Below are 27,599 nucleotides of genomic sequence, written 5' to 3'. Positions count from 1 at the left end.
CAGTAGGAACATTTAACCAGGTTTTGTGGTTCACCATAAAAGGAAACAGCCTCCAATAGTGGTTTTCAAAACACTCTCCACTATAAAGGCGTCATGAAGCTCTGGGTTTATGAGGCAATAATTAAAAGGGTCATTTCATATAACAGGTCAGTCAGCCAAGCCATTTGCATTCACAGCAGATGAACCCAGCCTGTGCTGCTCTGAAGAAAGCAGATCTCATGACATAATTGCTGGCATACTCAACTACAGTAGCTGCAATAAAGAGATTATGATAGGAGATGTTATCACATGCTCTTCCCTTGGTAAATAATGTCTAAATAATGCACACTTATGCATAGATAACTACTATAGTGAACATACTATTCAATTTAGCAGCTGTTATAATAACATGCACAAAACTTTTATTTTATATTATAACTGGGTGCTTAGCTAGTTGATTTAACCTACAAGTAATGAAAGAAAATCATTTAAACTCATCGCCTACAGTAAAGCACTTACACTGGAAGGCATTCTGGAGAGTTTAAAACAGATACATTAAGGTTATATTTTATTACAGCTCTTATATTAAATCTTTAAAACTATGTGTAGTAAAACATTTGTGTTTGTTTGGGGCACCAATGTATTGTTTTGACTACTGTTCTGGGTGGATGATCGTCTGGTAGTGCACTACAGCTGTAATTCTTTTGGGTAGTGCTTGCTCTGTGTAAACAATACTTTGTAGATAGTTACATCATAATTACACTCGTTCTGAAATCCTTCTGCATATATTGCAAAGTTACCATGTTTACTGGCTTTAAATTACTAACAGGAGCTGAAAGATTGAATATACATATACATAATGTTAACAAGTCTCATATTAGCATGAATAACATTCATGCTAAAATATTTCATAAATAAATATTTCATAATATATTATAAAATTTTGGTAAGTTTGCATAAAATTGCATTTAATTGATCAAAAAGTAAAGATATCTATTTTTAAGTTTTTATCAAAAAATCCTGGAAAATGATTTACAAAAATATTAATCAACACATCGGTTTGTAACACTGATAATAATAATAATAAATGTTTATTGAGCATAAAATAAGCATATTATAATTATTTCTGAAGGATAATGTGACACCAAAGACTGGAGTAATTGCTGCTGAAAATTCAGCCTTGCATCACAGGAATTAATTTCTTTTTAAAATATATGAAATTAGAAAGATATTATTTTAAATAGTAATAATACTTTACAATGTTAATATTTTTACTGTATTTTTTTATCAAATAAATGCAGCCTTTCAAAAGCATTCAAAAATGGTACAGACACCAATCTAGACAGACCGACAGAGACAGATAAATAGATATTTCAGTTGGCAGGTCTTCAAATGAAGCTTCTTCTTTTTTTTTTTTTAAAGAGCTGTCAATTTGCATTTACAAGACATTCCCAGCGGAAAGCACCTCTGACATGGGAACCCTGGCTGCCATGGTAACATGTCACAAAATTAAATATTTACTGCAGTGCTTCTGTCCAGCCAGTGTAATAAACTAGATTTCTTCAGCCGCAGTTTTAACAGACCAGGTGCACAATGACATTAAGCCATTTGTTATGCTTGCTGATTAATTAACAATGACAGGGCTACAAAAAGTTGGCCAGTTTGCTCAAGTGATATAGCTTCTTGACTTTTATAGTCTCAAACTTTCCTTAATATGTCACACAAGGTTAAAAATGTCCAGACTTTGGCACATTATTAAACCAACAAGAAAACTGCAGTCTTTAGCAATGTGAGTCATGTCCGGCACATTAGCAACAGCAGTTTATCATGTGACCAGGAGCTCTTGGTGTGTTTTTCATATCCTTAAGCCAACAAATGTGTAACTTGTACTCAAGTCAAAAGTTAAGTGGCTAAATGTGATTACGCCACATGATAGAGCACATCCGGATAGTGTGACAACAGCTTCATCTCAGAAACGTCTTCTGCCAAGATAATTCTATTACCATGAAGTGAGGATTTCCGTTTACGTCACACAAGGTTGATGTGGTTCATCTTTCTTTATTCAACGAACATGGTCAATATGTGTGGGTCCAGAGTAAGAATTACTGATTAAAACTCACTTGTGGGTCAGCGTTATTTATCATAGTATTTATGAATATTTTGCTCATTTTTTCAGTTTTAGTTAAATAGTTTTTAGTAAACTAAATATTTCTATATAGCTTTGGTGTAATTTTATTTCAGTTAATAGTCATTTTAGAACTTATTTCAATTTAAAGCTTATCATCCGTTCATATTTAATTTAATTTAAACTCTTATTTAATTGAACACTTTATTTACTTATTTTTAAATATTAATTATAGTTTATTATGGTTCACTAGAATGAAAATTAAACCTAAAACCATTAAAAGCATTTTAATTACTTGAGCCATTACTTTAACTAGCTTCATACTTTCAAAGTCACCTCTTGTTTTGCAGATAAAGGGTATTTTTTATTGGTTTTTGTTTAATGTTTCAGAGTGTGTGCGAGTTTAACAGGTGAATAGCTGGAGAAACACAGTCACCCTCCAGTGAAATCAATGTGGGTAAATTATCACTGTATTATTCAAAGCACTTTACTTTCACCTGAATGGCTAAAGCACATCATGCCGCGATCTGGATCCCTCCTTGAGAGTTTCTAAGCATCAGCAAACAAACATGATTTGGATTGCATTGAAATGACACACAGCATTTCCACACCAGAGAAATATCTGCCCATTGCTGAGAAGGAAGGAAATGGCAGTAAAATCTGCGGCTGCACATGTGGGTGAGTGTGAACGACAGATCCAACTCTTTCCCACTCGCATTTGAATAAATTAGGCCATGCAAGTATGCTTTACCATTAGGGTCATATACCATATCTTTATGCCAAATGGGTGAGAGTTCAGATACACACCTCGAAGACAAACTCAACCACCTGACAAGGCAGTGACTATGTCAATAAACACACACAGATATAACCAATGTTTAACCAAAACATATCTGTGCAGTCTGATGGTGACTCAAACAGCTGTTCTTACAGTGATCTGAAGGATCCTTCCATTACATCTAGTTTAGCTGGTGACCTCAATGAAATGAAAAATGAATCGGAAGTGACAGAGTACCACATGCACTGTTGCCAAGGCAACCAAGAAATGACAAATATATGCAAATCAACACCCAAATGCTTATTTCCTTAACCATAGCTAGTCTGTTCCTCAAACGTAAACTGATGAAATGTAAAACCTTCCTCCTTTCCAACTATCCAAAGCAAATTAATTCATTAGTAAAGTAACCTCAGGCTGACCTATGACCTCTATTGATATGGAAGACCTACTGTAGCTGTGCTCCATTGCGTGATGTTATGTTTCATCTGCACGCTGGTTTTGTGTTACATTATCACTGCACGCATCTTGTCAGACCAGTTCAGCTTTGGTTTAATGCAGATAAACAGATACGTTTCCTGCTAAAAGAGGATCATTGGCTTTCAGAATGGGAATCTTGATTTTGAGTCACACATTTATCTATTCAATCTCAAGTCCATAGCAACAAAAGACACACAAACAGAACCGAAAACACACTGCATGTTTATTGCCTGGAGTAAAATACAAAAATACTGGTTATATGCTTCATACCGTTTATATATTGATCAGTTTAAACATACATCATAAGAGCTCCATCCAAAATATGGCAATAAAATAAATGTTTAACCTTATTTTAATACATTGTCTTAGAACCCTTCATGCATTTGAAGTCGCTATAATTTCTATATGCTTTCATTTGATTTTGTTAGCTGTATTTGAAAATTATTTCCAGTAATAATCAATGAGAAACTCTCCCATGCAAAAAGTGCTGTAAACTAGTTATATTAGCATACATTATACGGTGATCTTGTAACAGCTGAACCGTTTAACAGAACCATTTGCAGCCTAATGGAACATACAGTATTACTGATGAAACAAGTATAGATAATTAAAGGGTTTGCATTGACATAAATAGAGATTAAAGGAATACTTCACATAAAAATACAAATTCGCTGAAAATGTCACTAAGGTCATCCAAAGATGTAGACAAGTTTATTTCTTCATCAAAACCAATTTGGAGAAATGTAGCATTACATCACTTGCTCACCAACAGATCCTCTGCAGTGAATGGGTGCCGTCAGAACGAGAGTTCAAACAGCTGATAAAAACATCACGATAATCCATAGTAATCCACAAGTAATCTAGTCCATCAGTTAATGTTTTGTGAAGCAAAAAAGTTTTTGTAAGAAACAAATCCCAAGGCATTAATTGATGGACTGAAGTCATGTTTATTACTTGTGGATTATTGTGATGTTTTTATCAGCTGTTTGGACTCTCATTCTGACGGCAACCATTCACTGCAGATGATCCACTGATGAGCAGGTCATGTAGTGCTAAATTTCTCCAAATCTGTTCCGATGAAGAAAAAAACTCATCAACATGTTGAATGGCCTGATGATGAGTACATTGTGAGCAAATAGTCATTTTTGGGGGACTATTCCTTTAAATACAAAAAAATAAAGCAGTGCAGTAAACTGATATGCCAGGCTACAACCTTACAGTTTCTTTTAGAAAATGCAGCATATTTTTTTTAAAGTCTCTTTCTGACCATGCACTATTATTAATGGATTTAACATTAGATAGTGCATCACATATGAACGGAAAATACAGTTTTAACATAGGAGAGATATGTAGAGGTCTGAATACAATTTTAAAAGGGCATTTTGCTACAGGATAAAAGCAGTTCAGTGTGGTGTCGTATGTGTAATACTACTCAAAGCTGTAAAGCCATGCTATTAGCCTCTAAATAACAGATTTAATACTGCAAACATAAAGCTCAAGGATGCATTCAAAGAGGATTTAGAATTTTGCCAGCTCTAAAAGACAGAGCATTTGTCAGAGGAGCCTTTGTTCTGGACAAAAAATAAATCGAGGCATTCCTTCCATCATGACCTTAAAAAAGCAGTCCTGAAAGAATAACTGAACTCAACCTCTGATGGTTTTAGGCCCTCAGAAATCCCAGCCCTCGGAGACACTGCTTGCAAAAAAAAATAAAAATAAAAAATAAATAAAACCAGACTAAGAAGGTCACAGAGTTCCAACATTCTGTTCAAAAAAGGACATTCTCCCCTAACAGGGCTATTTTTACCCCATAATCTATGCCTGCAAAACACACTTATAATAACCCATAACAACAATCAGAGGCAAACCAATGCCAAAACTCAAGTTTTAAAGCTCAAAAATGTGATTCTGCAATCACGACTTCCAAAAACCGTTGAAAGAAACTGTCTATTCTATGAACGCATGTGCACAGCACCTTTGCTATGGAGTGAAACAGGAATGTCTGTGTTGATTTTGACCAATATATCAAGAACATTTCAAACTGAACTTAGTTTTGAAACTTTTCGATGATAGTCTTATCTATGACATCAGAATCAATACCCGCAACACAGTGATAAGTTATATCCTATTATCAAACACAGTTTAGTTTTCGAGTGGCCTGAGTAAAACCGCAAATTAAAGATTTTAAACAAGTGGTAAGAATAAAAACATGCACAATTCGGTTTAAATATAAGACATACCACAGTATTATAATTATTTATATGAATAGCTCACCCAAAAATTTAAATTCTGTCATCAATCATGTCTTTAATCAAGATATTTTTATTGTTTTTATTCATAAAATGAATGCCAGTGGGGTTCAAAACAACACTGGACCCCACTGACTTTCATTGTATAGACAAAACATAAGAAAGTGAATCAAACACGCTTGGAACAACTTAAGGGGGGTGTAAATGATGGCAGAACGTCTCTTTTGGGTGAACTATCCGTTTAAGCATTTACCAACTAGCTACAAACAGAACGAACGTAAAAACATGAAGGATTTGCGATGGATCCTGAGTAGATGTCTTTAAGGGAGTTTTGCTCTTTGAAAAAGCTGCATTGGTTTCTCCAAATGCCTGTAGAGAAATGAACAGCTTGAATCATGTCGAGCAGGTTGTGAGCGTCTTTGCCATCCACCCACTCAACTTACACTCTCTCTCTCACTCACACACACACACACACACACACACACACACACACACACACACACACACACACACACAGACACACACAGACACACACACACAGACACACACACACACACACACACACAGACACACACACACAGACACACACACACAGAGCTTTCTGATCTGCTGGGTCCACCGGTGGGTGTACAGTGGAACAAGACCAGATGAGAACCAAGAATATAACGACATAAAACATTAACGGAACTGATAAAAAATATAAGTATTTGTTAAATAAACAAGCACAGATTGCAATTTTTTTTTTTAAAGCTGCTTTCGATTGTTGACGCTTAAGTGGGCGGAGGTCCGTCATAGCGGAGCATGATGTTGAAGGAGCGGGCGAAGTTGTTGGACAGTGAACAGCTGGTGCCCTCGTCCATCATGGGCAGCAGGAAGGCCAGCAGCAGCAGGGCCAACAACAGGAGCTGAAGAGGAAGAGCCACGCGACAGACACGGTACAGGAAGCTGAGACCACTCTTACCCTGCAACACACAACCAAAGATGCTGTCACATGTTGTATGGCTCCATAACAAAACCTTGAGTTTCTAGAGGAGCATTCACTCTGGAGCACACTAACACTGCAGGTGTTTCTACTCAACTACAAGTGTCCACTGTTTAAATCACGCAGGTGTCACTGCAGGCACTGCTCAACTCTGCTGCAGCAAACTGCTAAATCCAACTGAAATGAAATTATCACCGTCAGTGTATATTACCCTTAATGCAACAACTTAAACTATAATAAAATAACACAAGTTATGGATATGAAACAAGTCACTGATAAACAGCTTATAATTAGTTAAATCATAAAAAATTTAAAATTAAAATAAATCATTACTACGCTAAAAACAAAATCATACATAAACACTATGTAAATATTTAAAACACTGACACATTGTGCGTGCATTCATATATATTAGTTGTTGTTGAAATATTAACTTAATATATTACGTGAAGAAAATATAAAAAATATTTACAAATATCATGTCAAAGAGGTTTAACTGACAAAAATGTCCGTGAATCCCTGCTTCAGTAGCCCAAAAAATAAAAATGTACAAATTTTGGATGAAACTGTTAATTTTTTTTTTTATTACATGAAAGAATTTTTTACAGATGCTTTTCAGTTATGAATAAAATATCTTGCTAAAGTCAACTTTTTCCTTTCTTGGATAAAAACCTGAGTGTGATTAGGATCACACTCAGGTTCAAGGAAAATTCAAGGATTTTTGAAATAAATTATTTTAAAAAGTCTTTTTGTGCCTATTGTTGTCAAAGTTTCTTCAAGCAACGTCACTTCACTTGGACAATTTGCAATGCCTCCAAGTAGCTCTTTTGGGCAAGCAAGACCAACTCCTGTCCTATCTACTTGTATAGGGAAATCTCTACTGGTCTAACTTACATTTAAATATTAAATAATTTCAAATCAGCAATACAATCTAATATGAACTGGACCATTAATATTGCAGTCCTCAAATAGAACTACGGTAAATGCATACTTTTCAGTTTGGCCCACCCAAAGTAGTGACTCTTTTATTTAGAAGGTGGGATTTATTTCAGAATATAAGGCATTGTCATTTATCACATTCATGGCAATATGAGTGAACTGTCTTGGTATTTCTGAACTATACTGTATGTTGCCATACACCTAAAAATGTTGCCAAGGTAGGTGACTCATTAGATTTATAACTAAAATAATTTGTAAAAACAGTGTAAAAGTTCTTCTTGGAGTTATAAACGTAATTCTAAATGACCAATGAGAAGAACACAAAATCAGATTTGATGCACAAACTCAGTACCCATCTCTCATTTATTAGCATTATACGATAAAATACAATCACTATGATTGAGTCATTTTTCCATGACTCACTGGATGCCGAAAAACAGATTCACACAAAGATGTACACCTGAAAAAATAAGGAAGTTTTTCAAGCTCCTCCAGAACTGTGGGAGTGAATATCCACCCACAGCTGCTCAACAACCGCCATCGCTCTGAGATAGCTGAACCTAATACAACCCTTTCTATTTAACTGTGGCAAAGCTGAGGAACATGGGAACTCTTTCTCTCTGGGTGTTTGAAAGAGAGTGCAGAAGTACGAGAAAGTGAGGAGGAGGAAATGTGGGTGGATGAAAAGCCGAAATTACTTTCCACGCTTTTTGTCAGCCTCTATTCAGGACAATATAATTACATTGAAAAGTAATTACAGCGGCGCTCAGGCCTGGTGTAATACATAGAACGATACACTGTTCTTACAGATATACATAATCCAATCATATCATTCTGGTTTGATAATCATACAATAGGACAATTTACTTGATCACAATAAAAAATTATAGATTCTCTGTGGACAGCCTGTAATTGCGGTTACAAAAAGATTATCTCTACTAAAGTGATACTTCTACTAAAGTCTAGTCTACTAAAGTGTCATCTTCACAATAAGATGACTGCATTTGGTCAGTGACGGAGACAATCGAAGAGTGTGCAGAGTGTATATATTTATACTTCATGATAATGACAGTTCACTAAAACAGCTGAGGATGACGGTTTCCACGACAGAGACAGACATGAGGCTCAGGTGAGCAACATTTCTTTACTTATGGTGCACAAACGAGCACCTTTAAATATGTTTGCAATGGCAAAATACAGCCAAAAGAATGATATGTTCTGGAACAGCCAATTAATAATGACATTCATATAGTACACACACACACATCAAAAATTTAACAAAAAAAATGAATTGTGCAGATTTGGCAGAACTAGCTCAATGAATAGCCGTGATAATTGGATGGTAATGCTGCATGTGCAAAACAACATTTCTATCTCCATCCACTAATATCTGCTAATGTAAATAACGCAGGCAAACTCAGACCAGCCTTTAATATGCAGTCAGCAGGGCACCTGCGTCTCTTCTCAAGAGACAGATGGCCAGAGAGTGAAGGAGTGAGAAGAGAGGTGTTAAAAAAGGTGTGAACACTGAGAAAATTGAGAAATTACTGAGAAAGTTTAACACACTCCCCAGAGAGACGCAGTGGAGCAACTGTCTTGATGTTTCTAAGCAGCCCACGGAGCCAAAAAATAACATTTGACTTTAGTAGCTAAGACAGTGCTTTGGTTCAGGCTTTCAAAATGCTATTTATGAGCCTCTGTTTCAAAGCCCTCCTTCTACGGAAATCCAGCCGAACAGTGTCTCAGTTCACTTGAGAGTGCTTACAAACTCTTTAAGTCAACATGAAACGGCATTCAAAAACCATTTTGCTTCCGTAAAGTGACATATTTCTGGGTAAAACCATATTTAACAAAAAAAGTAGTACGCAGTTGATTCGAACTGATAAATGAGCACCTTCTTTTACAATTATAAATAACATGCCTCTGCTACATCGCAGAAACAAACCCCACCAGCCTCAGTTGTGTGTCAATAAATAAACACTGTTTTCGATTCTGTTCTAGCCCTGAAAAGGGAATACTTTCATTTCAAAAAGACTTCAAACATTCTCCACTGTCAGATCAGAGAGATTTTGAAAACTGCTTTAAACACAAGTCCACTCACAGCATCAAGGCCTACTTTCAAAAAATAAAACCTACCTTTCCAGATCGGACATGCTCCTGTCCCTGTCCATGGACGCTCTGAAACAAACAGAAACATTTGGTTTAGTTAGTTCCATCCAGCTACAAGCTGCTACCCTCTTCTGGTGGACACATGATACTGCATCAAAATCTGCACTGGAAATCATGTAGTAGATATCTAAATGTATAAGTCGTGTAAAAAAAAAATATATGAAAAATAGGTAAGTTGAATTAAACAAAATATATATATATATATTTTTATTATAAATACATAATGTAATCTAATACAATATAACAAGTTATCTGAATTAATAACTTAAGCTTTAAAATAAAAATAATGATCACAGATTTCCTCTTTTTACCTTGTTTTTCAGCAGACCTTTGAGGTCACCTGCCTCTTTAAGTTTGGACTTGTATAACATCCAGCGGTAACGCAGCTCTTCAAGTTCCACGTCCTCCTCTGCTGACTTACTCTGCCGGCTGACAATCAACTTCTGGAACTGACTCTGGCCCCAAGCTACATTGGCACGTAAACCCTTAAAAAAAAGTTTAAACACAATTACTATGAGAGATTCAAGTGGGTGTAGTAGAAATACTACTACACATAATAATTCAGTTATTTAGAATCCAATTAGCCTGTTGCTCAAAAATAAATAAATCAATCAATAAATAAAGCTTTTGCAGTTTTCTATTCTGAGTACAGTACCGTTCAAAAGTTTGGGGTCTGATTTCTTTATTTTTAACGTTTTTGAAAGAAGACTCATATGCTCATCAAGTGTGCTTTTATTTAATATAAAATGAAGTAAATACTGAAGAAACAGTCATTATTACAATTTAAAATAACTGTTTCTATTTGAATACATTTTAAAATGTAATAAATATGTAACAAATCATTCTAATATGGTAATTTGGTGCTCAAGAAACATTTCTTATTATTAGCAATGTTGAAAACTTTTTTTCAGTTGACTAATAGGCAAATCTCATTCACACTCATCAGTTTTAAATTATATTAAAGAGAAATTCAATTTCCTTATAGAAACAAAAAAACAAATTATTCCACAGAAATAATATCCAATAGATTTGTTTAACACTTTATGGCCACATTATACTGACAAATCTATAAACTATTCCTATAAGAAGTTCTGTAAAAATGTTTTAATGGAAAAGGAAGCAGTTTCTGCTAACATTAAGTCAGGTTTCAGTATAGAAGCATCTGGTCAGCTGTAGGGGGATTTAAATAGCTGAAGACAAGCTAAGTGTGGCTTTTCTTCCCACAGAGCACAATACACAAAAGACTGAAGTAGCTTCATGGTATATTCAACAGGAAGACCACCTATGAATTGCTGTTCAAAAGCTTTCTCAAATCAGAGCTGTGGCTGTGAACAAAAAAAAAAAAAGAGTCAATGTGACAGTGGCTGTCATCAGATATGACAGTTTTCAGGTAGTTGTGAAGTCTGAATTTTTCCAGGCCTCGGGTAAAACCTGTGCACAATCCTTTCAAAGCTTCACAAAACTGCAACTACAATTGCACTGATGCAAACACACACGGAACACTACACAGACGTGTAGCTTCACATACTGAAAATGATCCAGCATGTTCTGTGTGACCAAAGTAAAATATCACACTGCGCTTTGTTGAATAAGATATCAAAGCTATCAAAGATTGATATTTTGGACTCCTCATGAAACTTTAATCAAAAACAGATAAAAAGCAAGCAAAAAAAATTTAACAAACACCACCAACCTTGAGTGTATTCTGTCTTATCCTCAGTTCTTTATCACTCAAGGATCTCTGGTAGTTTAGAATTCCTGTGAGATTGTCATTTTCCTTGCGAAGCCACGCTTCAAACTCCCTCCTCTGGGCCTCCATATCAGCATGATGCTGGGGCCCCTGAGAGCCCATCTGCAGCAGAAATGAAAGGAGACATCCCTCTGTCACTTTATGATTATAGCATAGGTACTGCTGGCATAACAGTGGCTTTAGGGCTGGGAGATCTAGCTAAAAAATTATCTCTATATTTTCAAGTCTTTTGATGATATCACACATTTCTTTTTATGTACTTGCTCTGAAATAGCACCAGACTCAGAGCATGACTCAACATGTTAAATCATGTAAAGTAATGTAAAAAATCTAGTTTACAATGAAGACGTTTTTCACTAAATGAATAAAAATTATTATTTTCATTTTATCTAAAATGTAAAAGTGTGGTTTCGGAATGTTTTTGTTTTTTACATTTCATTTTAGAAAGTGCTAAATAAAGTGACGTGACATACAGCCAAGTATGGTGACCCATACTCAGAATTTGTGCTATGCATTTAACACATCTAAAGTGCACACATACACACCGTGAACACACACCCAGAGCACTGGGCAGCCATTTATGCTGTGGTGCCCGGGGAGCAGTTGGGGGTTCGGTGCCTTGCTCAAGGGCACCTCAGACATGGTATTGCCGGCCCAAAACTCGAACCCAAAACCCTAGGGTTAGGAGTCAAACTCTCTAACCACTAGGCCACGACTTCCCCCAAAACTATGAAAACGTGCGAGATCGCAAAATATTATAAAGCTTAATGGTCAACCCCTGCATCAAGTAAAAGCACTGGAATAATTACTACGTAATTTAGTTACACTGCAAACAAATCACTGAAAAATGCATATTTTGATATAATACCCAGCCCTAATGGTGACTGTCAAAATAAGAATCACATTTTAATCATCCTAACCTCAATTTCATCAGGGGGGATGTGTGACGACCGCATCCTTTTCTGTGCATCAGAGTCAATCCCACTTAAAAAGCTGTATCTATCTTTTATATCCAGGTCTTCAATCCCAGAACCAGCTTTGTGTTGTTCAACCCATTCTCCAGTCCAACCTCCACTACTGATCATGTCACCTTCGTTAATCCCAGTCCGCTTCCTGTTCACCTTATGGTCACTTCCAGATATGACTGCATCCACCTCATCATCCATGGACTGGTCTTGGTAAGTCCACTCTCTCCAGTCCTCTGAACCTCCTGGTCTTGACTTGCCTTTAGGAAGCACAATTCGAATTCGATCCTGATTTGCTTCCATGTTTCTTTCTGGTTCTGGGTGGCCTGTTGAATCTGATCCATGGCAGGATCTCTGATGCTGGTCCGTTCCTTCTGCCCATCTGTCCAAGAACTCAGTTCTCTGTAATAGGTAATCTTGGTCGCCTGTGGCTGCATGTTCATTCAGAAGCCTAATAAGTTGAGGTGAAAGTAATACATAGGTTGTCAAAAACTCAATTTATATGATATATTCAGTAGTGACCAGATCAGTGATTAATTATTTGTCTATTAAGTATCTTACACAGAAAAATTACATGTATCACCTTTAAAATTCTTTGATCTTTTTCTTCAACTTTTGACTAGTAAACATCATGCACACCACTGATTCACAAAGCAATCAACAATAATTAAAATCAAGATGACCAGATAAACTGGGTGCAGTACTAACAGAATGTGAAATATGTCTTCTGTAATTCCTATGAGGTTTGCTCAACGGGCCTGACAAGATGTCATAATTATGCTCCTTGAGTCACAGTTTCTCGCTATTTAATACCATCAACACCCTGTATTACTGCAAGCATTACTTCTAACCTGTAAAGATTGAGACTAAGCATGTGGAGGGACATCCATGTCTCTCGGAGGCGTTTGAGGTCTTGCTGGATGTGAACTTTGCCTTTATCAGAAGTTCTGGCCAGCACAGTCTGACCCTGAGCCTCTGTCTGATGAAGCTGAAGCTCCTTCTCTGGAAATTCTCCTAGCGCCCTCTAAAGGACAACAACAGTGATACAAGGTGCATCTAAAATACTACAAAGACATGCATGCACAAGCAAACATTTTCTGCTTTTGTGACATGACTTAAGTAGTAAAAGAAGGAATATAGAACAACTATCTGACTTGTTAATTTTCTTTATACAATGGGTTAAAGTGTAGTATTACCATTGTTAATATGTACAATGGAATTCATGTTTTGTGCAGCATCAAACAACACTAATGATGAAAAATTATGAAAATAACTGACAATGCAAATATTTAATTATCATTTGGTTTGGTCTGTATTCTTATATTCAGAAATTAAACCAATTTGTATTACTTTTCTTGAGATTTTCATAATTTCCAGGACTGAAAATAGGCCCAATTCTAATCGGCTGATATTTCCTTTCCAGGTTTTCCATAATAGTGTTTACTCTTCATCAACCATACATTTTTATTTAACCTTTATTTAACCAGCCAAATCAATTAAGAACAGGTTCTTATTTTAATAACAGCCTGCCATTTAAACATTTTGCATTTTAAAATTCATTTTTAACACTCCCTTTTCCCTTGCACACAATGCTAAAAACAGCATATATAGCATAGATCTGTATTTATTTTTAATTGTAAAGTGTTTTGAAGCCTAATACCATGTTTATTTTGTTACTTAAATGTTTGGTTGCTTTATTCAGATTATAAAACAAATAAATCAACTTTTACATTAGGGCTGCACGATATTGGAAAAAAATGACATCGCAATATTTTATTTTTTTGCGATATATATTGTGATATGAAATCTAATCACATTTTTTCTTACAAACAAAAATGGGGTGAGTACACTTATATTCTCATTTTAAATGATTTAAACATCGACACCATCGTGTCAATTGATTAATATGCATGAGGGAGAGAGAGCAAGACAGCGCTCGTGTTGTTTGAAGACGTAGATCATGCGGCCGGGGCTCGCTCTCTCTCTCTCGCGCACTCGCTCTCTCTCTCTCTCGCGCACTCGCTCTCTCTCTCTCTCTCTCGCGCACTCACTCTCTCTCTCTCTCGCACACTCTCTCTCTCGCACACTCGCTCTCTCTCTCTCTCTCTCTCTGTCTCTCGCTCTCTCTCTCTCGCGCACTCGTTCTCTCTCTCTCTCTCTCGCGCTCTATCTCTCTTTGCCCTGTTAAACTGACAGGACTTAAAAACATAATGCATAATGTGTTTGATAAACATGATAAACTTTCACTCCATGATGGTTAAGCTGTGCAATTAATGCCCGAATCACATTTGTCAAGGGGAGCAGCTGGCCCGTACAGTTAATGAATAACGGATCAACAACGACAGCCTACATTGCACATCCTGCGATGTGACTATCGTGGATTCGTACATCGCGATATCGATGCTTAAACGACACATCGTGCAGCACTAATTTACATAATATTCAAATAAAATTCCAAACTATAATAATAATAGTAATATCACGATAAGATTAAAATGGGATGCTTCAAACATTGCAAAAAACTTTCAGAAGATTTTATCTTAATTAACAGTAACATTAACTGTAGTAAATTGCTTATAGATGTACCTCAGCCTCATGTTGGCGGTTATCGATGCTCCATTCTCCATCTGATCCACGAAACGACTCTAGCTTCTGTCTCATGATCATTAACCACTTCTCCATATTCAGAATATTGTCATGGAAACTCTCATGTTCTGCAATGTTCTCCTCACTTTCATTCACCTTTTTCTGGTATGAACAAGAACACATAAAAACATAAACACACACATTATGAACCCTAAAACAGACGTGAGAAGGATTTGAATGCAATAAAAATCTGGTATCTTTTCAGAAAAAAAAAAAAAAACTCTTCTGGCCACAAGTGTGCATTAAAACTGAAATAGGGAGGTTTGATCAAGGCCTTCATAGTCATCTTCTTCTTCATCATCATCATGATCAACACACAGCAGGAGATTTTGAAACCCAGGGTGTGATCACAGCGGTTTCCACAGATCTTCAGAATTAAATCAGAATCACTTGTGAAGTAGGGAATTTTGAAGTGGCTAGTAAAAAGATATGTAGCCTCCCCTAATTATTCAGAATTTCGTATTTCTATCAGTTAACGATAAAAATATTATGATTCTGAGGAATAGTTCAAATTAATAGAAAATTAATTTAATCTGAAAATTTCAGAATTTGAACATTCAGAAAAATTTTTGTATGATGGATGCCTTGGTATGTAATAAGTCATGTTCAAAATATTTGTAAGGGCGATGCAGGAGCATGACACCCTTTTGTATATTCCACAACAAATATTTGATTGTCCCACAGAATCTTTCATTTCCATGAAAAAAAAATCTATTAAAAAAAATCTACTTCCATTAAATGCTGCTCTTTTGAACATTGTATTCATCAAAGAATGCTGCAGAAAATGTATCATGGTTTCCACAAAAATATCAAACAGTAAAATCAGTTTTCAATATTTTTTTAATAATAATAATGAATGTCTCTTGAACGCCATATTAGCACATACAGTATTAGAATGATTTCTGAAGGATCATGTAACACTGACAACTAGTGAAATGATGCTGAAAATGTATAATAAATGGAATAAAATTACATTTTAAAATAATAAAAATAAAAATAAATATCAGTCATTTTAAACTGTAACAATATCTTACACTACCACTGTTTTTATACTATTTTTATTGTATGTGTTGTATTTTTGATCAAATAAATGAAGTTTAGAGAGCAAAAGAGACTTTTAGTCTCTTTTTCTCCTTTTCTCATTTTTCTCACAGATTTCTCATTTTTGGAAGAACTACAATTTGAATTAAATTTGCAACCATAGATAAGAAATTAGAAATATCTTGAGCAGAACAAATCTTACCCGAACCCCCTTATAAAGAACTTTCCAGTCTGCATACAGACGTTCAAATTTTGAACTGTTTGCAGGGTTGGACGACACCAGCGTCTCAAGAGCTATGATCTGGGCTTCACAATCTTCCAAATCCTTTCTAATGACCTGCAGAGAGATGCACACTCATTTTACATTCAGTTTGCCTCTAGAGAGTCTTTCCTGCTCCCACCTGGACAAGCCACTCTGATCAATCAGCGCAAACACATTGAACTCAGCATGACATAACTCCTAGCTCCTTAAATTATTCACATGACTCTTTTAGTGTGTGCCTGAAAGACGATCTAATCAAAAGTCACTGTACGTCTACAGCATACCACATGCAGAGATTAAAACCAAAACATCGGTTTAAAAAAAAAAAAAAAAAAAACTAAAAAAGCTGCATGCAAAGCATAACTTTTTTTAAAGTCGGAAACAGCAATACGTTTGTTTTCTCTGCTGCTCACCCGGAGTTGGTCGGCCTGGGTCTTCTTGGCAAGAATGTCAGGTTGAAGTCCATCCGTCGTGATGAACCGCTCCTTTATGGAGGTTAGTTTTTTGTGTATGGAGTCATAGGCATCTGAAAAGTCCTTCGTCTTTGATATTAAACCCTAAGGACATTCAAAGGATACCACATGGTTTGGGGTGTTGAGATTATTGTATAAGTTTTAAATCAGGGATATAAGCAATATAAGAACACATTTATAACATAAGAATCTGAAAATAAAATAAAACATCAGTGGGCAATTTAAGAATATATTAATATCATGATAATCTGAAGATTAAGAATAAAATATAGTAATAAAATAAAAAATATATCAGTGGGTAATATGAAAACATTTATATCATAATCCGAAAATAAAATATTGGAGGGTTGATACAAGAATAGATTAATATTAAGAAAATTAAAAAAACAAAAACATTTAACAAATAAACTTTTTATGACAAAGTGATATAGAAACTACTGAATAATATTTGAATGAAAAAAGTTTTCTTAATTTATAAAACATCTAAAGTAGAAGTATGCCTACCAATAAATTACATTTAATGAAAATAAAGTATTTATTTATTTTTTGGGAAAATACTTTTAACTGCCTGCATATATCTAGACGAATAAACAGGGCTTCTCTTCTTTTCAGCCTTCTTTTCTTTCACTTTTTTTTTTTTGTTTCGGCTAATGGTGGGGTAAAGAGCGTTGCTGTAGCTCAGGTATTTACAGTCTGTACATACAGCAGTAAAATTTTGAACTGTGGCTGGCGGGGTACCTGCAGGCGGTTCTTGCGCTTTAGGAGCTGGCTGTGGAGTAACTCTCTCTTCCTCACATCCCCGCTGAGCTCTTCCAACAGATCGTCAGCTTTCTCTTGGCCAAAAACTGAGGTGAGCAGATCGCTCTTCACCTGGAGCAAACTCAAGCGCTCCTGGAGCTGCACGCTGTTTTTAAGTAACTTCTACAAAGTATAAAACAAAAGAAGAGAGAGCACACTCAATAACTTCAAAGAGAACAAAGCACTAACACTGAATTATGGTGCCAAGATTAAGGAAAAAAATCACTGCAAATGCTTAAATACAATATGATCATATCCACAACAGATCGTAGCATAAACTTGATATATAACCTTTATTTTCTCGAAACAAAGTGTACATCAGATGTCAAAAATACTGAACAGGAAAACATCACAACATTCAGAGTGAAAAAAGGTTGACCTTCAATACAACTCAAATCTCTGCATCAGGGGTTCAGGGCTCAAAAAAGACCCGAAATGAGAGATTCATACCACCGTACCACACAGTAATGTTATTTAGCTGGCTAACATAACATTTTTGGTCTAAATTGGAAGAACTACTTGAGAACCGGGAAATTACCATTTAGACTGGGCTAAAAATTATAAACGGTTTTGCACTGTAAGCCATAATTTTTCATTAAGTGTGTTTATGAATTTATAACTATCACATTACATAACTACCGGTATATAGTTTCCAGCTATTACTGCAAATTAAAAAATATAATAAATTATTTGTTAAATGTTTATTTATTTTTAATCAATTCATTACTACACTGACCACACTAACATTTTTTTTTGGAGTCCTGAAGTTAATATTTGCTCTGAATGATTTGATTCGCATTCAAGTCTAATCACAAATTGGTTATTTCGGTATAATTCATAATTATTTACAAATACTTGTTTTAGATTTAGAAGTTTGTGTTTTGAAACATTTTTGAAAAAAGTCTCTCATGTTCATCAAGGGTGCATTCATTTGATCAAAAGCAAAAGCAATAATATTGTAAAATATTATTACAATTTAAAATGAAAGTTTTCTATCTGAATATATTTAAAAAATTTAATTTATTCTTGTGATGGCAGTCAAAACTCCAGTCTCCAGTGTCACAAGATCCTTCAGAAATCATTCTAAGCGGATTTTGGATTTGGATTTGGATTTTTACAGGATTCTTTGATGAAATAAAAAGGTTAGCATTTATTTGAAACATAAAATTGTGGAATAATTTACCTCTATATGCTGCACGTGCAGAGCAATTTGGGAGAAATCGGTCACCTCGGCGGAGGGCTCCAGGACCTGAGAAACCACCTGACTCCATTGGCTGAAGCCATACAGAGGATCCTGCAGTATCTGCCGGAGAGCCATCTCACTCTCAGAGGACAGCCTGAAAGATCTGCCTTTCACACTGCCACAGGAAACACAAAACAACTCTACTCAGTAGTCCTATACAGTGTGAGCTTACAGAGCTTTCAACAGATGGCTGCCACCAAACAACTGAATAAATAAATGCAGTAAACCCTGTGTGTAATGCACTAATTGTTTGAAGTGCTTACATTAGCACTCTTTTAGGGCTGGATACACATCTGACTAGACTAGGCTGGGCTGACTAGACTTGTGTGACTGACATCACGTTGACAGTAACACAATGAGGACAGAAACCTACATGACGCGCCTCCAATTGTGTCTGCATGACAGATTGTTTACCAACGACATTATCAATAGCTAATGATTAATAAAATATCCATCAAAGTATTTCTCCTTGGCTCATTCCTCCTTTGCATGTGTGGTTGCTGCTCACCTCTGGTACTCTTTTACCACTGCTAGCATCTCATCAGACAGGCTTTTGGAGTCTTGTGGGAATCGGAATAGCTCTTTCAACTGGGATTTCAGCTGTTCCACCCTGGGCTCCTCTGCAGTGAGCTTGTTGCGCACTCCCTGAAACGTGGATGTAGAGAACTAATCAATGAAAGGAGTACACACATAGTGTGTTTGAAGGCATCTCAATCAAGCAGGGCATAAACGCTGAATTTCTCCACATGGGGTCCAGAAGCTTTCATTGATCTAGAAAAGATTTTCATCCTTGTTGGTTTCCCCCACTGCTTGACCACAGCAAACTTGGTCTAATTGGTTTCTTTGATGGATTGAAATAAACACACTTGTGTTTATATGTTCTGAAATGGCTCTTTTTTTTTTTTAATGAAAAAAAAAGAACAAAACAGACATTTCACGATTGTCATGTAATAATAATATATATATAAAATGGAATAAAAATAAGATTTATTTTTGGTGTTTTGCCTTTATTATGATATGACAGTGGAGAACAGACGGGAAGCGAAGTGGAAGAGGGCACGGGATCGGGAAAGTCCTCAAGCCTGGATTCGAACTGTAACACAATGGCGTTATATGTCAGCACATTTGCCGACTAGGTTATTGGCACGGACTCAAGTAGTAATTTTAAACAGCAATATTGTCAACAATTATCTAAAAACCTTTTTTTTACCACATAGGCCTATATTATACCATAATATCGGATTAACTGTACATACAACCTTTGATGCCATTTTTGCTCATGATGTTTAAAATCACAGACACTGCTAAAGCCTCTCAACATCTAATAAGTCGAATTTAGATTGAAAAGTTGGATAGCATATAATGAAGCCCTATACTAATAACATCTACTGCCGTTAGTAATAATAATAATAATACATTTTATTTGTAATGCGCTTTTCTTAGACCCAAAGCGCTACAGTAATAAAGTAATAAATAAAGTAAAACAAAACACCAAAAGCAATACAAAAATTCATTATAGAAAGACAGTCTTGAATAAATGTGACTTAATCAACTTTTTAAAATCATCCAACGTTGGTGCATTTCTGACGTGCAGAGGAAGTACATTCCATAGCTTAGGGGCTTTATATGAAAAGGCTCTTTCCCCCATGGTCTTTAGCTTACATGATGGCTGGTGAAGTGAAAGAGAGTTAGTAGAGCGAAGAGAGCGTGATGGAATATAAGGACTGATGAGATCACAAAGATACTCAGGTGCAGTCCCATGAAGTGCCTTGTATGTTAAAGTAAGAATTTTAAAATCAATTCTCGCATTTACGGGAAGCCAGTGTAATTGTGAAAGAACCGGTGTAATGTGTTCACAAGGAGAAGTACAAGTGAGCACACGAGCGGCAGAATTTTGTATATACTGAAGCTTGCTCAACGATTTAGCTGGAAGGCCAGAGAACAAGGCATTACAATAATCTAACCTAGTTGTTATGAAGGCATGTATAAGCCTTTCTGTGTCTGCAAAAGAGAGAAAAGGTCTAAGTCGAGCTATGTTTCTCAGGTGGAAAAATGCAGTTTTAGAGATGTGTTTTATGTGTGCTTCAAATGATAATTGTGAATCAAAAATGACACCAAGATTTCGCACCTGTGAAGTGGGGATTACCGTGCAGGAATCAACAATCAAACTGATCTGCTCGGCCTTACGTGTGGCTGCCACTGTACCAATCCGCATCAGTTCAGTTTTGGAGCCATTCAGCTTCAGGAAGTTGTTATGCATCCAGTTACTGATCTCTGCTAAACAACCACGTAAAGCTATTAATGAGCAATGGACATCAGGACTAGTGGTGATGTAAATCTGCGTATCATCCGCATAGCAGTGATACCCAAGACCATGTTTCCTAATGATCTGCCCAAGTGGAAGCATATAAATATTAAATAATATTGGACCCAGTACTGAACCCTGAGGAACTCCCTGTCGAACAGGCACGGTATCTGATTTATAGTTACCCAAGCCAACAAACTGGGCACGTTTAGTTAAATAAGACCGAAACCAATTGAGGACAGCTCCAGAAAGACCCAACCAATTTTCCAGCCTGTCAAGCAGAAGAGAGTGACATATAGTGTCAAAAGCAGCACTGAGGTCTAACAAGACCAAAATACTGTATGCACCTGAATCCGCTGTGATAAGAAGATCATTTATGACCCTAATTAAAGCGGTTTCAGTACTATGCCCTCTTCTGAACCCAGATTGAAAAGGTTCAAAGAGACTGTTAAGAGCTAGGTGATTATTTAACTGAACAGCCACAACACGCTCAAGAACTTTAGCCAAGAATGGGAGGTTAGAAATCGGCCTGTAATTGGATAAATCAGATACATCACAACCATTCTTCTTAGGGACTGGTGTAATGGCAGCTATTTTTAGTTCTGGAGGAACAATTCCAGAGGTCAATGACAAGTTCACAATTGAAGTCATAAAAGGGCAGATTGATGCAAGGCAGTTCATGATGACCGAGCAGGGAACCGGATCTAAGGGAACCGGATCTAAAATACTGGTTGTAGAGTTCATGGACTTCACTGTACTTATAATAAAATCATCTCCGACCATTTCAAAGTTTGAAAAGGTAGTAGTTGGGAAGTTTGAAGGCTGGATATTAACTAGCTCAAGAGGAGTGATGGTATTTAAAGTGCTATAAGTGCTATAAGTGAATAAGATTCAGGTCATTTTTACTGAAATACAGCATACAAGGTGTCAAAACTTCATAGTGAACTTGGAGGGATGCCACACTACTACTCTTTCAAAAGCAACTTGTAGAATTAGTTTTACTATGACTCAAATTACTGTCTCACCCCACACAGGAATTTACCTAAGGCATTCCCTAAATCACGGTTGGTATCATGTGCTGTCAAAAAAATATGCTGAGTCTCCAGCTGTATCCTACAAGAAGACATAAGAAGGCTATTTGGGAGTGGTGAGAGAGAGATGAACAGAGTGCTAACCGTGTGCGTCTTCCATTGAGCTACCATATTTTCTTCAGTCCTCTCTCCATCCCTGCTTTCCAGATCACTGCTGAGGTTCTGGACCAAGGTTCGAAGCTGCTCCAGGTCTGCCCACAGCTCCTTACAACGGTTTGAATACTCGCTCTCAGAGTCCAGTGAGCACTGGAGCTCTTCTTGATTCTCCAGCAGTGCTTGGCGTAAGCTCTGCCAGGCCTGCCTCAACTCCTCCATCTCTATTGTGATCTTCTCTGCACCTGCTGGAGACGTGTTGGCCTTCACAGCTTCAGACAGGTTTTCAATGTGGTGGAGAGTGAGCTCTTCTTTTGCTATACTAGCATTCAGTTCCTGACAGAAGTTGGATGGGTAGAAAACAATTAATTATTTATACTTCATTTCACAAATTCCTTCTTATTTATTTGCAACAAGGGCTTCTAATTAGTACGCAGACCAGTAATTAAGAATTACTGCAAATAGAATGCACAATGATTACTAAAACTTCATATACAATCAGTGCTGTATTTGTTAACTAAAGCTAAAACTAAATCTATTAAATATCCATCATGTTTCCATAATGTACTAGATTTCACATAGTACTTGTCATAGTAATCAGATTTTTCATAAGATCTTTTAATACCTGAAGACCCTGAAGTGAAAACGAGGACAGAAATTAGCAAGTACTCAGCTAAACTGGAATGACTTCTCCATAGTTTGACTTCCAAAACAGGAATGATTTTCCCAGTTGACCATTCTGACCTCCCCTCCCCCAAATAAGTAGGTCACTGTACCTGCAGGGCTTTCAGCCTATTTTGTGTCGTATCCTCCATGTCGCTGAAACGGCTGACTTCTTCTGTTTTAGACATCAGCCAGGTTTGAAATTTATCAATGCAACTTTGGTACTGCTGGTGCTCCTCTGTTATTTTCTGTGCCAATGTTAATCTTTCCTGCATAAATTTGTAAAAAAAAAAAGAAAGAAAAGAAATAAAAACAAAAATCACATTTCTGACATTATAATACTAGTTTCCATTTGATGATCTTTATTAATTATGCAGGTAACAGCAATACACGAATGATGCATTAAGAATTATAATACACTTTAAGTTAAATAATAAATGATAAATGATACACTACCATCCCAAAGTAAAAAAATATATATATTATTCAGCAAGCATGCATTAAATTGGTTACAACATGTCGATTTCAAATAAAAGATTTATATTTCAAATAAATTTTGTTTAGTATTAAAAATGCAAACGGTTATTTTAAATGGTAATATTTTTGTTTTACTGTATTTTTGATCAAATAAATGCATAAAAGGCTTTCAAAAAACAATAAAACATCTTTACCTGCCCCAAACTTTTGAAAGGTAGAGTAATTTTCACTAATATCTAGAGTCCCCTAATAATTCATTTTTTCATAATAACTATATAATTATAACAAGCTACAACCTGTCAGTGACAGCAACGGAAAACTGAAAAACAATGCTAACTTATTGAGACTAGACGTTCTGAATTTGAGTGAGTGCATAAAAATTTGATGAAAGAAGATTAAAAGGCTGATTTAACTTATTTAACATGCTGAACAACCTTATAAAACATTAACAATACAATACAGCTTCAAAAGGTTTCCAATCCTTTAAATTCAGCATTTTAATGTAGAACAATGTCTTTACCTTCAAAACTCGAAAACATTCTGAAATGAGTCACCACACAAATTCATTCAGGCTGTTCGGATGTCAGTGATAAGAAAAGAAAACTCAAGGTTTACCTGTGCTTGGTCTCGAATGTGGTCAAAGGCATCTTGAAGACCCTGCTGAGCCTTCTCATCTACACTAGGGTCTTCAGTACGGTTGAAGAGGGTTGCAGCCTCATCCAGAAGTCTCTCCAGAAACTGAGCCTGGCCTTGAATGTCACTGTGAAGGACCCGCAGATGATCCACCTGCCACAGCTTCTCTTGGAGACCTAGCTGCATCTCAAGCAGGGGCTCCAGAGACCTGCGCGTCTTCTCCAGCCACATCCCAAACTCCTCATAGGCCTTCAGGTATTCACTCCAGTGCAGCCACACCCACTCGATACGACTGTCAGATATATATAAATGTATAAATTACATATTTGTATTACACAGATTTTATTTTATAGATAGATAGATGACTGTAGTAATATAACTTTTAATATAGCAATATACTTTTATACATATGATCTATTTATGGACAAAGCCTGTACCTGTGACAATGAATGATGTAGGTTGACGTCTCCTCCCAGAGTGCTTTTATTTCTTTGAGTTTCGAAAGAGTCTGATTCTTCATCTCTTCATCTCCATTTCGAAGCAGAGCTTCAGAAGCCACCAGCACCCTGTCCATCTTTAAATGGCCTTCAGGCTCGGAGTTATGAATTTTCTTTACAACAGATGAACATTTTTAAATTGATGAGTCTTCATATTTCTTTCTTAGGAAACTTTCTCAAAAGCTTTTGATAAATTAAAATAAGAAACTGAGATGGCTCTATTTCGATCAGACCACGGCCCTCAATAGGCCAAGGAAGGTCTCACCTCTGTTTCTCGGAGCCTGACCTCCAGCGCTGATCTGGGTCCTTGGGTGTTATCGTTTTGCTTAAGCCTCTCCTGGACGGCCTGCATCCAGGAAAGGGCTTCTGCCAAACTTTCCCTGAACTCATGCTGCTCTTGCTGGGTCATTAGGTTATGGCTGACCTAATGCAAAAACACATTTTCTAAATTCCAAAACAGCGGTGAAATTAATTTCCAAATTCGAAAACAGCACACATTCATTCTAATAACTTAAAGCAGATTCTTTTATCTAAAGTGTCTCTGGAGGCCAACCAAAGGAAGGGATGTTTACAGGTAACACCCCTGAGCAGCTATTTACAGTCAAACAAGAGCAGCTCTATTTACTTAAAAACACTGAAATCTGGTCAAAATTATGTGTCTATAACATTTAAAATTTGGAATATAGTTTGAATAACAATGGTATCATAAATTGTGTTTGTTTAGCTCTAATAGACCAGCTAATGCACATTCTGGAGAAAACAAACAGGCAATTGCCGCTTTGAACTAAAAGGGGGGACTTTCCATTCTTTCAGCTGCTATTCTGAGCACTGTTATTCCCCCAACAAAAAGCGATAATTAGCTTTACAATTTCTCCTATTTATATATACTACCATTTTAAAAGTTTGGGATCTGTAAGACTTTTTAAGGAAATAAATACTTTTATTATACTCTTTAAAGTTGACAGCAAAAACATTTAAAATCTCACAAAAGATTTTGATTCCAAATAAATGCTGTTCTTTTTAACTTTCTATCAAAAAATCAGAAAATAATGATCACAGTTTTCTAAACATATTAAAAAGCACATCTGTTTTCAACATTGATGATAATTTATAAAGCACTAAAGCACTAAATCAGCATACTGATTTCTAAATGTTCATGTGACACTGAAGTGGAAATATATATTAAATACATTAAAAAAGCCTTGGTGAGCATAATAGAATTAGTCTTTCTAAAAAAATCTTATCCCAAACATTTGAATGGTAGTATATATAAAACATAAATACTGTATCTCCACTCCTTAAAAATGTCTCTAATAGACAATACCAAGTCATAGGTTTGATTTCAAGGAGACACATATACTAAAATATGTATACCCCACTGCCAAAGCAGCAGAATGAACATGACAGGATCTTACCGTGTTGGAAGGAAGTCCCATATAAATATAAAAACTATAGACACATTTATAGTAGTAACAACAAACTGTAGTAATTACGTGATTTTGGCGGGCTTGCTGTGCTCTCAAATGGTGACTGTTAATGAATCACCCCTGGCAGCTGGTTTGAACTAAACACCTTTTGGTTACCAGCCAATTTAAGTAATCACCAAAGCACAAAACCACCCCACCCTACCCTGCAGCACAATGTTCCTGCCAAACCCTAAACACTGGCAATGCTGCTGCATAACTTTTCTTAGGGGGCACGAAACACAATTCCTTGTGGCTACATATATTCTTTCAAAACAAGAGACTGAATAAAAAGCAAATGTGGCCTTTTTTTCTTCTTTACAGAGGGCGCCCCTAAAAAAGGATTTATAAGCCACTTTCCTGCATGAGTCACATCTCCCACAGCATTCCCTTCTCTGGCATTCCTGTAACCCTTTTCATATGAAAATACACAAACAATACATCTGAAAAAACGCTGTAATCCATACTGCCATTGGTTTGGCCTTGAAAGTTATGCATTAGGCACATGAACAAAACACACATTAAAACTTTTATATGACTTAGTACATTATTATATTTTTATGTATAATTATGTGTGTATACACTCTGAATATAGATTATTATGATTAAATCAAGTGAAGCACAATATACATTACAGTCCGAAGAAAACAAAGCTTAAATTGCATGTTATATTAGATTGCAAGATACAAATGCTCCTCAAATTAAATCAGATCCACCTAGCTCTTATCTGTCCAGTTTAACGCTGTTATAAACCAAGTCATAAACCAAAACAACCCCACGCCCTCCTTTACACGATTATACGCGGATTTGCATACATGGAGCAGTTGAAGGTCTGTTCTCTGGCGTAATCTATATACGTTAGCACATAAATGCAACCTTAAAGACACATATAATTTAGTGTAACAACAAAATATAGAGGATTACTGCCTCGAATGAAGCATGCGGACACAGTTAAGTGCATTAAAACCCACCGTGTTGCACTTTATAAGCTGTCAACTTTGTGTTCAGAAAGTAACAGAACAGCAATGCAGCCACACAGAAATGACTGTGTGTACAGATCTCAAACACCCAATAAAGTGGTCGTACTTACAGATATATGTGCATCTGATTCGACTATTTTTGATAAGAAATTACCTTAAGTTGCTCCTCGAGCTACAAAGTTGCAGTAATCCGTCAGGAAGTCAATGCAGGCCTGGCAGTTGCTTGGGCTGGTCGAGGATATTAGCAGGCAAGAGCAGCACATCCGCCGAGTAACCGATGAGCGCACGTGTCAGCGCGCGGGCGGCGCGCCAGAATCATTCAAAAATAGCGCGGGCTTAACTAACCGTTATGCCGGGCGAGAAAAACTGTAAATAACAATAAATAAATGTGATAAAAACGAATTAATTAATTACTACATAACTATCATCCCTCACCATTAAACCTCCCTCAGTACTGGGAGAAAATTGCATAAAAGTTTGAGTATCAAGGGATTATTTTTATTAGCTTTTTTAAAGGGGAG

At 36.2% G+C, this 27,599-nt stretch overlaps 1 protein-coding gene across 3 annotated transcripts; it reads right to left on the bottom strand.

Moving 5' to 3' along the window:
- Window positions 1–6,175: 6,175 nt before the first annotated feature.
- On the bottom strand, window positions 6,176–27,378 carry syne3 (spectrin repeat containing, nuclear envelope family member 3). 3 transcript variants are annotated; one of them, XM_059520074.1, is made up of 18 exons: window positions 27,233–27,378; window positions 24,901–25,059; window positions 24,576–24,748; window positions 24,121–24,430; window positions 23,142–23,297; window positions 22,357–22,701; window positions 19,385–19,521; window positions 18,817–18,991; window positions 17,574–17,756; window positions 16,776–16,919; window positions 16,303–16,437; window positions 15,000–15,161; window positions 13,265–13,437; window positions 12,369–12,864; window positions 11,392–11,550; window positions 10,010–10,183; window positions 9,666–9,707; window positions 6,176–6,570 (listed from the first exon to the last, which is right to left on the bottom strand). In XM_059520074.1, exons 2-18 carry the CDS (start codon window positions 25,042–25,044, stop codon window positions 6,379–6,381), a joined length of 3,300 nt encoding a protein of 1,099 aa, XP_059376057.1. In that variant the 5' UTR covers window positions 25,045–25,059; window positions 27,233–27,378; the 3' UTR covers window positions 6,176–6,378. The 3 variants fall into 3 exon arrangements, with proteins under 3 accessions (XP_059376057.1, XP_059376058.1, XP_059376056.1); XM_059520075.1 differs by having other exon boundaries at window positions 27,189–27,313; XM_059520073.1 differs by lacking the exon at window positions 27,233–27,378 and adding an exon at window positions 26,051–26,071.
- Between the last annotated feature and the right edge of the window lie 221 nt (window positions 27,379–27,599).

Source organism: Carassius carassius, chromosome 32 (genome assembly GCF_963082965.1).
Source record: "Carassius carassius chromosome 32, fCarCar2.1, whole genome shotgun sequence".
NCBI lineage: Eukaryota > Metazoa > Chordata > Actinopteri > Cypriniformes > Cyprinidae > Carassius > Carassius carassius.
Note: the sequence above shows the minus strand (reverse complement) of the source record. Positions and strands in the feature narration are given on the sequence as shown.

What these genes read in the sequence shown, in the direction of transcription:
- syne3 (XM_059520073.1), bottom strand. Translation starts at nt 26,071, where the DNA reads ATGGGACTTCCTTCCAACACG. An exon ending in ACATTCGAGACCAAGCACAG is followed by an intron (nt 23,298 to 24,120) that starts GTAAACCTTGAG and finishes AAATTTATGCAG; the next exon opens with GAAAGATTAACATTGGCACA. An exon ending in CCCAGGCCGACCAACTCCGG is followed by an intron (nt 16,438 to 16,775) that starts GTGAGCAGCAGA and finishes ATCTCTCTGCAG; the next exon opens with GTCATTAGAAAGGATTTGGA.